Source organism: Rhinopithecus roxellana, chromosome 1, assembly GCF_007565055.1.
Source record: "Rhinopithecus roxellana isolate Shanxi Qingling chromosome 1, ASM756505v1, whole genome shotgun sequence".
Taxonomy (NCBI): domain Eukaryota; kingdom Metazoa; phylum Chordata; class Mammalia; order Primates; family Cercopithecidae; genus Rhinopithecus; species Rhinopithecus roxellana.
The window spans coordinates 149,945,837-149,959,864 of record NC_044549.1 but is presented as its reverse complement, the minus strand read 5'-3'; the positions used below and the strand labels follow the sequence as shown (position 1 = coordinate 149,959,864).

At 39.7% G+C, this 14,028-nt stretch overlaps 1 protein-coding gene across 1 annotated transcript in view; it reads left to right on the top strand.

Annotated features, from left to right (window-relative positions):
- PLAAT1 (phospholipase A and acyltransferase 1) overlaps nt 1-6,449 on the top strand; it is a 31,086-nt gene extending 24,637 nt beyond the window's left edge. Inside the window, 1 exon segment of the mRNA XM_010373007.1 lies at nt 6,197-6,449. Within this exon segment, the coding sequence (XP_010371309.1) occupies nt 6,197-6,298 (102 nt within the window). The 3' untranslated portion in view covers nt 6,299-6,449.
- The last annotated feature ends 7,579 nt before the right edge of the window (nt 6,450-14,028 follow it).

Genomic DNA, 14,028 nt, shown 5'->3' with positions numbered 1-14,028 from the left:
ACTCCTGATCTCATGATCCACCTGCCTTGGCCTCCCAAAGTGCTGGGATTACAGGTGTGAGCCACTGCACCGGCCTTTTTGCCCATTTTTAAATTGGATTGTTTGCCTTTTTATTGTTCAGTAGTAAGTTTTCTTTAGGTACTCTGGATACTGGACCCTTTTCAGATACATATCTAGAATATATATTTTCATCAGGGAAATGCAAATCAAAGCCATAATGAGATTTCGCTTCATACCCAATAGGATTGCTATAATACAAAAGACGGTAAGTGTTGGCAAGGAAGTGAAGAAATTAGAACTCTTGTGCACTTCTGGTAGGCATGTAAAATGATATAACTCCTTTGGAAAACAGTGGCAATTCCTCTAAAATTAAATGTGGTATTACTATATGACTCAGCTTTTCTAATCCTGGGTATATATCCAAGATAAATGAAACATATGTCCACATAGAAACCTGCACATGAATGTTTATAGTAGCATCAGTTCTAATAGTCAAAATGTAGAAATAACTCAAATATCCATCTAATGGGCAATGGATAGACAAAATGAGGTATATCCATACGATGGAATATTTTTCAACAATAAAAAGAAATGAAGTGCTGATACATGCTACAGTATGAACCTTGAAAGCATATGCCAAGTTGCCTACTTAGCCAATCACAAAAGACTACATATTATATTATTTCATTGATATGAGATGCCTAGAATAGGGAAATCTATAGAGACAAAATAAATTGGTGGTGCCTGGGGCTGAGGGCATCGAGGCAAACGAGGGGAGACTGCTAAAGGGTAAGAGGTACCTTTTGGAATGATGAAATGTTTCAAAATTGTGATTGTTGTACAAGTCTATGAATATACTAAAACCATTGAACTACATTATTTCAGTGGGTAAATATGTGGTATGCTAATTAGATCTAAAAAATGTTTTTTTAAATAAAAAGGTGCGGGAAAATGGGAGATAGAACATAATGAAAGGATATATTTGTTTTCATTAGGAAATAATTGGAAATTCATTCTCATTAGGAAATGTATTAACATAATGAATGTTCTGCTCGCATGTAACAATAAATTGCTTTTGAGCTAGAACATAGAGGGTACACACAAATTCCTGCTCACTTTTGCATTGAAAATTAGTGGTATATAGATAGAAATAGGTTCCATTCCTCTTCTTCTTTGTTAATGACAAAGTTGTTCACTGCACTAACCAAGCAATTTTTTATTTGTTTACTTATTTTATTTTTGGAAATGAGGAGATGTTAGTCAAAGAGTAGAAAATTTCAGTTATGCAAGACAAATAAGTTCTGGCGATATACTGTACAACATAGGACCTATGATTAATGATACTATGTGGCCTACTTTAAAATTTGCTAAGAGGTTAGATCTTATGTTAAGTATTCTTAGCACAAACCAACAAAGGGAGTGGGTGGAAGCTTTTGGAGGTGATGGATAAGTTCATGGCATTGATTGTGATGATGGTTTCATGGTGGAGGTGATAGATAAGTTCATGGCATTGATCGTGATGATGGTTTCATGGTGGAGGTGATAGATAAGTTCATGGCATTGACCTTGATGATGGTTTCATGGTGGAGGTGATGGATAAGTTCATGGCATTGACCTTGATGATGGTTTCATGGTGGAGGTGATGGGTAAGTTCATGGCATTGATCTTGATGATGGTTTCATGGTGGAGGTGATGGATAAGTTCATGGCATTGATCTTGATGATGGTTTCATGGTGGAGGTGATGGATAAGTTCATGGCATTGATCTTGATGGTTTCATGGTGGAGGTGATGGATAAGTTCATGGCATTGATTGTAATGATGGTTTCATGGTGAAGGTGATGCATAACTTTATGGCATTGATTGTAATGATGATTTCATGGGGGTATACTTATCTCCAAATACATCAAGTTGAACACATGAAATATCTACAGCTTTTTGCATGTCAGCCAGTCTTCAGTAAAGTGGTTACAAATAAGCAATACGTTTTAAATGTTAAAAAAAAAAAGAGATTAGAGCCATCTTCTTACTTGACTGTAACTTGTAATCCATCATCATTTCACCTTTCATATCTAGACCCAAGACCCATGAAAACTTAATTTTTCTTCAACAAATAGTAAGAACCTGTTTCTGGCAGGTTCTGATGAAGATGATGCAGTGACAGCCTTAAAAGCCTACCTAAGCTTTGGTGTTCACAGACCTGAGTGAGAACCTCATCATCACCATTATTAGTGGAGTGTCCTTGGACCCACTGTTTATCAGTATTCTAATCAACACAGGTTGTTTGAAAGATTATGGAGATATTTGAGGTCTCTCAGCATACTGTATTATGTATTATCCATCCCAATAAATAACATGCACATGGTGGATATTACTTTTCATAACAGTATCCAGGAATTTTATAGATCTTTGTTAACATAGTCAATAAAATCTTGATCTAACAGCAACTGGATTATATATTATTATCAATAACTAATAGTATGACTACTAATAATAGCTAATATTAGATTAGTTTTTTGAATCCCTTTAAGCTTAGGGCCCTTGAGCTTAGAAATGTTTTCTTGGGGGAATGGCTATGTATTTCCCAAGTTTAAAAACTAGTAGTGCATAAAAAAGGTGAGAAGGGTAGGATTATGATTTCATCTTTTTTCTTTGTGCTTTTCTGTATTTGAAACAAAAAATAATAGATTAAATTTTCTAGAGCAGTTTTTAGCTTCATAGCAAAATTGAACTGAAAGTGTAGAACTCTCTCCTCCTTCCCCACCCAGTATAGCCATCTCTATCATCAATACCATACCATTGTGAAAAATTGATTAACCAATATTAATACATCATTATCAACCAAAGTCCATAGTTTACATTAGGGTTCACTGGTTGTGTTACGAATTCTATGGTTTGGACAAATTTAAAATGACACAATCCACCATTATAGTATTATAAATAATAATTTTCCTGCCCTAAAACTCCTGCGCTCCAGCTATTCATCCTTCCTTCCCTGCAAATCCCTGACAACCATTGATTTTTTTTTTTTTTTTTTTTTTTTTGCCATCTCCATAGTTTTCCCATTTGCAGAATATCATGTTGCTGAAATCATGTAGCATGTGACTTTTTTCAGATTGGCTTCTTTCACGTAGTAATACGTATTTAAGGTTTCTTCATGTACTTTTGTGGCTTGATTCCTCATTTCTTTTTAGCACTGAATGGTATTCCATTTCCTTGATTTACCACAGCTTATTTATCCATTCACCCACTGAAGGACATCTTGGTTGCTTCCAAGTTTTGGCAATTATGAATAAAGCCACTATAAACCTCCATGTGCAGGTTTTTATGTGGACATAAGTATTCAGCTCCTTTTGGTAAGTACCAAGGAGCATGATTGCTAGATCATGTAGTTAGAATATTCTTAGTTTTGTAAGACATTGCCAAACTGTCTTCCTAAATGAGTGTATCATTTCGCATTTCGCAGTCTCAGCAATGAGAGTTCTTGTTGTTCCACATCTTTGCCAGCATTTTATGTTATCAGTATTTTGAATTTTAACCATTTTAATAGGCATCTTGTTTCAGTTTTCAGTTGCCTAGTTACATGTAGTATTGAGCATCTTTTTATATGCTTCTTTGCATGTCATCTTTGATGCTATATCTCTTGATGATCTTGCCTGTTTTCTAATTCAGCTGTTCATTTTCCTATTATTGAATTTCAAGAGTTCTTTATATATTTTAGATAACACTCCTTTATCAGATTTGTCTTCTACAGTTGTTTTCTCGCAGTTTGTGTCTTATCTTTTATGTATTTTTCAAAATTTCCAACAACGTTTTTTACTCTCATAGACCAAATTATGAAAATGTCTCTTTTTCAAAGATGGCCCACACCGTTCGGTAGGCCTGGACAAGGCAGCACATGAACACATTCTGGTGGTGCTTCAGTACATATGACCACAGCCTCAGGATGCCTCAGGAAGGAGCGTTTTGATAAACCTGCCACACATCTGTGTCCCCGCTACACTGCTGTCTAGACACAGCCACTCCAGATTCAGCTAATGTGTCATTAGGCCAGGTACAGATCCCCAGAATGAGGCCATTATTATGGCACATGGACAGAAAGCCCTCTAAAGGATAAAGAATGCAGAGCTGGATTTGGTGACCTTATAGTCCAAAGTAAGCCATGAAGTAAAAGTTCTCGTTCATGCTGGTTCACCAAGAACATTCTGAGATGTTGTAATCTTGCACATCACATCCCGTTACTCCTAACTCCAATGGATTGTCCCAATTACCTGAGATTCATTGTCTAGAATGAGACTTGAAATAAATTAACATTTGGAATTGGGGAAGCTGTCTTAAAGTGGCACTGCTTAAAATGGCTTTGTGATCGTGGTATCTGGCCTGTCATCTCTGGATTATGGTTTGGGATCAGGTTGCCCATCCCCCAACCAGCCCTCTTAAATTTGTGGGCTTTCGTTAACATCTTGTGTTTGTAGTGGCTGAAAGGTACCTAGTCAGTTAGGGCTGCACCTAGCTGGGGCACACGATCTGTAGGACCCTGCCATTTTCCAAGGGCCGTACCCTGCTACCATTTGACACCTCTATTTAAAGACACTGATTGCACCTTCATATTTTTTTTTGACTACCCCATTTCTATTAGACCTTCTTGGGATCTCACTATCTGCCTGGAATTGTACTAGGGTTGGGCTTGATCCCTAATTAGTGACTCTTCCCCTTCTTTGGGATTTTATCCTGCATCCTCCTGCCTCTTCTCCCCCGCCCCCGCAATATGGTATGTGGATAACTCTGTGCTACAGTGAATTCCGATTCTCTCCTAGGAAATAGTTTAGGTAAGGATTAATTAAAATATAAATAAAATAGATAAGAAATAAATAAACTCAAAATTATAAAGTAAAACAGGATTTGTCAGGGCTAGTGCCAAGTTGTTTGCCCTTACCATTCTCCCTGGCATCTGGGGGTTGGAGCAGAGAGAGTGGGTCACAGTTACAGGCCTAGTCTCTGCCCACAACAGGATGGTGCAAACACGTGGAGCTAAGATTCCTGTTGTGTGCCTCTTTCCTGGCCCTGGCCCTTGTGCCTGCTCCTAAAAGGGAAGCTGCAGTTAGGGAGGTAGCATTGTGTTGTAGTAACGTGTGAGTGGCAGGCCCCATGGCGGAAGGCTGTGGTTAGACAGAGGGCATGCTCAAATATGACCTGGGTTAGGCTTTCCAGCTCTTAGACTGGTTCCCCAGAGCCATTTGCTTTATTTGAAAGATCTGATTCTTAAATCCCAGAGAGAACAAATGTTTTCAGAGTACCTGATAATTCTGAAGTATCTGGATGTGACCTCTGGGTCATCAAATTGCACTCAAACCCATTTGAATGGAAGGCAATATTAGTTGAGTGCCAAGAAAACCATGAATATTCATTAGTTCCCTCATCATCATGATGATGAATACCCTTAAAGCTATAAATGTCTGACTTCCTTTATGGACAATTGATCATGAGAGTGGTTTGTCTACATGAGAAATTAATTTTTGACATGATAGTTAACATCAGTATTGGCTTTTTTGAAGTTTGTTTATCAGAAGAGAAATTGTGTCTACCAAATAAGAGCTTATGGGTATTCAGCTCAGATGACATCCCTGAATTATTTTGCTAATAGACACTCCTTAGAGAAACATACACACACACACACACACACACACACACACACGATTCTTACACGATAAAACTTACCTTGGTGTAGACCCAGCCAACCCAAAGTGTTTATTTAAGGGGCAGGAGCTGCACAGGAGAAGTGTGTGTGTTTTAGAAGACTCAGCCTATCTTTAAACATCTTCGTGGAATGATCTCAGGCAAATTACTTATGATATCCCAAGTTTTGCAAAACAGGAGTGGTGTATTAACCTCTTTCACCCATGTACTGTTATGACTAATGGGAACTGTGTTGATAATGAGTTGATAAACTGTCCGAGTGCTTTAAAAACATGAGGAATATATACCCACATGTATGTATCTACATGTTTGACATAATTATAAAAATTATAAATTCATTTCATCTTTATGCAGAATTTTAATTTTGCATTGAACTTTAAATGTATCCATTGTACATTAAAACAGGTGTTCAGTTTAGGAAACAGGCTAAAGCTTTAATTAGGACACTGAGGTGTCTTTAGAATATGATGTGTTTTTTGTTTGCTTCTTGTTTCCTTATAGGCCAGCCGAGCGATAAGTACCGTTGGGTTTGTGACAGCTGCTGTTGGTGCCTTCTCATTCCTGGGCTTGTTTCCAAAAGGACAAAGAACAAAATACTATTAACAGTTTACCAACGAGGTATTGATATTGAAGGAATTTGGGAGGAGGAAAAAGAAAACCTGGGGTGAATACTTATTTTCAGTGCATCATTACTGTTGCAGATTCCTGTGATGGATGGCAGGCTCTTTAATAAATTGCTTACTGATATTATCTTTTTTTTTTTTTTTTTTTTTTTTTTGAGGCGGAGTCTCGCTCTGTCGCCTGGACTGGAGTGCAGTGGCCAGATCTCAGCTCACTGCAAGCTCCGCCTCCCGGGTTTACACCATTCTCCTGCCTCAGCCTCCTGAGTAGCTGGGACTACAGGCGCCCGCCACCTCGCCCGGCTAGTTTTTGTATTTTTAGTAGAGACGGGGTTTCACCGTGTTAGCGAGGATGGTCTTGATCTCCTGACCTCGTGATCCGCCCGTCTCGGCCTCCCAAAGTGCTGGGATGATATTATCTTATCATTGAGCCAATGAAATTTTTTTTCCCCTGCTAGCATAGATTTGCTGTGGCAGCTTGAACGAGGAGCAGTAGCCTTTTGAGTGAGCCAACAGAAGATCTTAACAAAATCTCATCACATTTTATTTCTACTATAAATATTATTTTCCTTTTCCCCGAGGGTGGCCATTTTGCCAGAGGGATGAAAACTATTTATATATGGTTTTGAAAGAAATTTTAAGAACCCCAAATTGTTAGAGTTGACATCTAAATTCATGTTTCTTGTTGGAAAAGAAATTGGGATATTCAGCATTTTGGTTAGGTAGTTTGAGGGACTCTAATTTACAAGCCTGTGGGAATGCCCTCATCTTCTTCCTGCACCTGTGTAGATTAGGGTGGATGGGAAGAGGAGAGGCTGTTTGCTCCAGGGTTTCAGTTCCAGTGATTTCTGTGGAATCTGCTTGCTTGTCAGGAGGACATGAGAAGTAAGAGTGGGCTGTTATTTCTACAGTGTTACATATTATTCCCTTTGGAGTTTGAAGTATTTCAGGGATTTGACCTTTTAACCTTGAGAAGAGATCATTAAATGTTTGTTTAAAATGCCATATTTGGAAAACAATATCTCATATTCTTAAGACTTTTTCTACAAGCCAAGGAGTGTCATAATTTTATTCTCTCATTTTATTATGTGTTCAGTTAAAGACACTGCTTTCTGTGCTGTTCCAGTGAAATTCTTGGTGGCAGCAGGTGGGGAAAGGGGGAGTGCAGCTCTCTGTAACCTGGGATTACATCAGACATTGTAACATGACCCCATAAACCACACCACCAGCCAATGACATTCGTCTTATGCTATCATCAAAAGCTTGGCATTAAATAAAGGAAATGTTCAAGTTAATATTGGGGGATGGTACAATGAGAAAACTAGGAATATGGTACATAATGTAACTAAACAGAAGACTCAGTGAAAGTCTTCTACCTATTAAACTTACTTAGATTTTACCCCAGGGCCAGAAATACTCAACAAGCTAATTGCAGGGTTAATAATAATGGTAATAGAAGGAGTTGTGTGCTGCAGTCTGGGCCACAGAGACCCTATATCTCGTCCCTCCTTTTTCAATAATTCCTTCCCTTTCTTATGGCACCAACTCTGTCTCCAGTAACCCTCAAACACTCTCTTCTTCCACTGGTCTTCTGGGGAGGTGTGAGTGTCTCCTACCAGGAACCAATGTCTAAAATTTCTCTTCAATTTTTACTCTAAATTCAAATCTGTGTTCCTTTTATGTCCTGTTCCCAAGTAATAGTATAAAAACAAAAAACAGGCTGGGTGTGGTGGCTCATGCCTGTAATCCCAGCACTTTGGGAGGCCAAGGCGGGCAGATCACGAGGTCAGGAGATTGAGACCATCCTGGCTAACATGGTGAAACCCCGTCTCTACTAAAAATACAAAAAATTAGCCAGGCGTGGTGGTAGGCGACTGTAGTCCCAGCTACTCAGGAGACTGAGGCAGGAGAATGGCGTGAACCTGGGAGGCAGAGCTTGCAGTGAGCCGAGATTGTGCCACTGCACTCCAGCCTGGGTGACAGAGAGACTCCATCTCAAAAATTACAAAAAACCCGTTTTTTTTAGTATTGTCAAGTTAAGAGGAGACTGACAGTAGCATAATGTGTTGCCTTTCCCAAGGTATGCTTACTTTTCAGTAAAGGATGCCTACACAGGGCAAATCTTAAACTGAAGCAGCAGAGCTGGGTGCGGTAGAATTACTACACCCACCAGTGGGAGAAGGAGCAAAATCTGAAGTCAAGAATCTCCTGAGAGCCTCAAGTGCAGCCTTTCTAGAGAACTCTGGATGTCTCCACTCCAGAAGACAGTCCTGTCTGTGGGAGATAATGTCATAAATGCACTTTTAAATTAAATTCATGGATTCATGTTCACATTGGTGGTGTTTGAAGGTACAGTAGTTTTCACTCTTAGAGGTTAGCTCGCAAAGTTAGTCATCAGTTTCCCATAAAAATGGCTACTCTTGATGATGGCCAGCATAAGACTGTCCAGCTTGTTTTTCCTATAGGTGATTATTTGATATCATGCTCATTGTGCTTTTATGAAATGATTTTCCCAAGGCTATTAAACCTTTTTCTGATCATATTTTTAACAGTCAGGGATGGAGTTCAACTTTATCACATTTCAAGAATAAAAATTATGAAATAAAGATCATCGTCCACCAGAAACCTTATAGGTTGTAGGAGAAAACCTGGGGAGAGGAGGGGGGAAAGCCTATACCATTATTGAATCTATTAAAAATATCTTTTTATGCTATCTAAATGTTATACAATGTATCAGTTGAAGCTTTTCATTCTAAAAGTTAGATTACTAAATGCAGATATCAGCTCAAGGAGCTTGAACTACCATTTTTAAAATTTGATACATAGTTTATAATCATAAACTAAAAATCTCTTCTTTTTAAAACTTTTGTCTTGTTACTGGTAACTGCTAAATTATACACATTGTAGAGATTATTACTCTCCAGAGAGCTGTGAACACAAGAAACTGTTAAAAAGCAAACAAAGGCGGAGCAAGATGGCCGAATAGGAACAGCTCCAGTCTCCAACTCCCAGCGCGAGTGACACAGAAGACCGGTGATTTCTGCATTTTCAACTGAGGTACTGGGGTCATCTCACTAGGGAGTGCCGGACAATCGGTGCTGGACAGCTGCTGCAGCCTGACCAGCGAGAGCTGAAGCAGGGTGAGGCATCGCCTCACCTGGGAAGCGCAAGGGGGAAGGGAATCCCTTTTCCTAGCCAGGGGAACTGAGACACACAACACCTGGAAAATCGGGTAACTCCCACCCCAATACTGCGCTTTAAGCAGGAGATTATATCCCACACCTGGCCGGGAGGGTCCCACGCCCACAGAGCCTCCCTCATTGCTAGCAAAGCAGTCTGCGATCTAACCGCAAGGCAGCAGCGAGGCTGGGGGAGGGGCGCCCGCCATTGCTGAGGCCGAAGTAGGTAAACTAAGCCGCTGGGAAGCGCAAACTGGGTGGAGCTCACAGCAGCTCAAGGAAGCCTGCCTGTCTGTAGACTCCACCTCTGGGGACAGGGCACAGCTAAACAACAACAACAACAACAACAAAAAAAAAAAAACAGCAGAAACCTCTGCAGATGCAAACGACTCTGTCTGACAGCTTTGAAGAGAGCAATGGATCTCCCAACACGGAGGTTGAGATCTGAGAACGGACAGACTGCCTGCTCAGGTGGGTCCCTGACCCCTGAGTAGCCTAACTGGGAGACATCCCCCACTAGGAGCAGAGTGACACCCCACACCTCACACGGTGGAGTACACCCCTGAGAGGAAGCTTCCAAAGTAAGAATCAGACAGGTACACTCACTGTTCAGCAATATTCTATCTTCTGCAGCCTCTGCTGCTGATACCCAGGCAAACAGGGTCTGGAGTGGACCTCAAGCAATCTCCAACAGACCTACAGCTGAGGGTCCTGACTGTTAGAAGGAAAACTATCAAACAGGAAGGACACCTACACCAAAACCCCATCAGTACGTCACCATCATCAAAGACCAGAGGCAGATAAAACCACAAAGATGGGGAAAAAGCAGGGCAGAAAAGCTGGAAATTCAAAAAATAAGAGCACATCGCCCCCTGCAAAGGAGCGCAGCTTATGGCCAGCAATGGATCAAAGCTGGACAGAGAATGACTTTGACGAGATGAGAGAATAAGGCTTCAGTCCATCAAACTTCTCAGAGCTAAAGGAGGAATTACATACCCAGCACAAAGAAACTAAAAATTTTGAAAAAAGAGTGGAAGAATTGATAGCTAGAATAATTCATGCAGAGCATGTCATAAACGAAATGACAGAGATGAAAACCATGACACGAGAAATACGTGACAAATGCACAAGCTTCATGAAGTAACCGACTTGATCAACTGGAAGAAAGAATATCAGCGATTGAGGATCAAATGAATGAAATGAAGCAAGAAGAGAAGTCTAAAGAAAAAAGAAGAAAAAGAAATGAACAAAGCCTGCAAGAAGTATGGGATTATGTAAGAAGACCAAATCTACGTCTGCTTGGGGTGCCTGAAAGTGAGGGGGAAAATGGAACCAAGTTGGAAAACACTCTTCAGGATATCATCCAGGAGAACTTCCCCAACCTAGTAGGGCAGGCCAACATTCAAATTCAGGAAATACAGGGAACGCCACAAAGATACTCCTCAAGAAGAGCAACTCCAAGACACATAATTGCCAGATTCACCAAAGTTGAAATGAAGGAAAAAATCTTAAGGGCAGCCAGAGAGAAAGGTCGGGTTACCCACAAAGGGAAGCCCATCAGACTAACAGCAGATCTCTCGGCAGAAACTCTACAAGCCAGAAGAGAGTGGGGGCCAATATTCAACATTCTTAAAGAAAAGAATTTTAAACCCAGAATTTCATATCCAGCCAAACTAAGTTTCATAAGTGAAGGAGAAATAAAATCCTTTACAGAAAAGCAAATGCTTAGAGATTTTGTCACCACCAGGCCTGCCTTACAAGAGACCCTGAAGGAAACACTAAACATGGAAAGGAACAACCGGTACCAGCCATTGCAAAAACATGCCAAAATGTAAAGACCATCGAGGCTAGGAAGAAACTGCATCAACTAACGAGCAAAAAAACCAGTTAATATCATAATGGCAGGATCAAGTTCACACATAACAATATTAACCTTAAATGTAAATGGACTAAATGCTCCAATTAAAAGACACAGACTGGCAAACTGGATAAAGAGTCAAGACCCATCAGTCTGCTGTATTCAGGAGACCCATCTCACATGCAGAGACATACATAGGCTCAAAATAAAGGGATGGAGGAAGATCTACCAAGCAAATGGAGAACAAAAAAAAGCAGGGGTTGCAATCCTAGTCTCTGATAAAACAGACTTTAAACCAACAAAGATCAAAAGAGACAAAGAAGGCCATTACATAATGGTAAAGGGATCAATTCAACAGGAAGAGCTAACTATCCTAAATATATGTGCACCCAATACAGGAGCACCCAGATTCATAAAGCAAGTCCTTAGAGACTGTATTACAAAGAGACTTAGACTCCCATACAATAATAATGGGAGACTTCAACACCCCACTGTCAACATTAGACAGATCAACGAGACAAAGTTAACAAGGATATCCAGGAATTGAACTCATCTCTGCAGCAAGCAGACCTAATAGACATCTATAGAACTCTCCACCCCAAATCAACAGAATATACATTCTTCTCAGCACCACGTCACACTTATTCCAAAATTGACCACATAATTGGAAGTAAAGCACTCCTCAGCAAATGTACAAGAACAGAAATTATAACAAACTGTCTCTCAGACCACAGTGCAATCAAACTAGAACTCAGGACTAAGAAACTCAATCAAAACCGCTCAACTACATGGAAACTGAACAACCTGCTCTTGAATGACTACTGGGTACATAAAGAAATGAAGGCAGAAATAAAGATGTTCTTTGAAACCAATGAGAACAAAGATACAACATACGAGAATCTCTGGGACACATGTAAAGCAGTGTGTAGAGGGAAATTTATAGCACTAAATGCCCACAAGAGAAAGCAGGAAAGATCTAAAATTGACACTCTAACATCACAATTAAAAGAACTAGAGAGGCAAGAGCAAATACATTCCAAAGCTAGCAGAAGGCAAGAAATAACTAAGATCAGAGCAGAACTGAAGGAGATAGAGACACAAAAAACCCTCCAAAAAATCAATGAATCCAGGAGTTGGTTTTTTGAAAAGATCAACAAAATTGACAGACAGCTAGCAAGACTAATAAAGAAGAAAAGAGAGAAGAATCAAATAGACGCAATAAAAAATGATAAAGGGGATATCACTACCGACCCCACAGAAATACAAACTACCATCAGAGAATACTATAAACACCTCTACGCAAATCAACTAGAAAATCTAGAAGAAATGGATAATTTCCTGGATACTTACACTCTTCCAAGACTAAACCAGGGAAGAAGTTGAATCCCTGAATAGACCAATAGCAGGCTCTGAAATTGAGGCAAAAATTAATAGCCTACCAACCAAAAAAAGTCCAGGACCAGATGGATTCACAGCTGAATTCTACCAGAGGTACAAGGAGGAGCTGGTACCATTCCTTCTGAAACTATTCCAATCAATAGAAAAAGAGGGAATCCTCCCTAACTCATTTTATGAGGCCAGCATCATCCTGATACCAAAGCCTGGCAGAGACACAACAAAAAAAGAGAATTTTAGACCAATATCCCTGATGAACATCGATGCAAAAATCCTCAATAAAATACTGGCAAACCGGATTCAGTAGCACATCAAAAAGCTTATCCACCATGATCAAGTGGGCTTCATCCCTGGGATGCAAGGCTGGTTCAACATTCACAAATCAATAAACGTAATCCAGCATATAAACAGAACCAAAGACAAGAACCACATGATTATCTCAATAGATGCAGAAAAGGCCTTTGACAAAATTCAACAGCCCTTCATGCTAAAAACGCTCAATAAATTCGGTATTGATGGAACGTACCTCAAAATAATAAGAGCTTTTTATGACAAACCCACAGCCAATATCATACTGAAATGGCAAATACTGGAAAAATTCCCTTTGAAATCTGGCACAAGACACGGATGCCCTCTCTCACCACTCCTATTCAACATAGTGTTGGAAGTTCTGGCTAGGGCAATCAGGCAAGAGAAAGAAATCAAGGGTATTCAGTTAGGAAAAGAAGAAGTCAAATTGTCCCTGTTTGCAGATGACATGATTGTATATTTAGAAAACCCCATCATCTCAGCCCAAAATCTCCTTAAGCTGATAAGCAACTTCAGCAAAGTCTCAGGATACAAAATTAATGTGCAAAAATCACAAGCATTCTTATACACCAGTAACAAACAGACAGCCAAATCAGGAATGAACTTCCATTCACAATTGCTTCAAAGAGAATAAAATATCTAGGAATTCAACTTACAAGGGATGTGAAGGACCTCTTCAAGGAGAACTACAAACCACTGCTCAGTGAAATAAAAGAGGACACAAACAAATGGAAGAACATACCATGCTCATGGATAGGAAGAATCAATATCGTGAAAATGGCCATACTGCCCAAGGTTATTTATAGACTCAATGCCATCCCCATCAAGCCACCAATGAGTTTCTTCACAGAATTGGAAAAAACTACTTTAAAGTTCATATGGAACCAAAAAAGAGCCCACATTGCCAAGACAATCCTAAGTCAAAAGAACAAAGCTGGAGGCATCACGCTACCTGACTTCAAACTATACTAC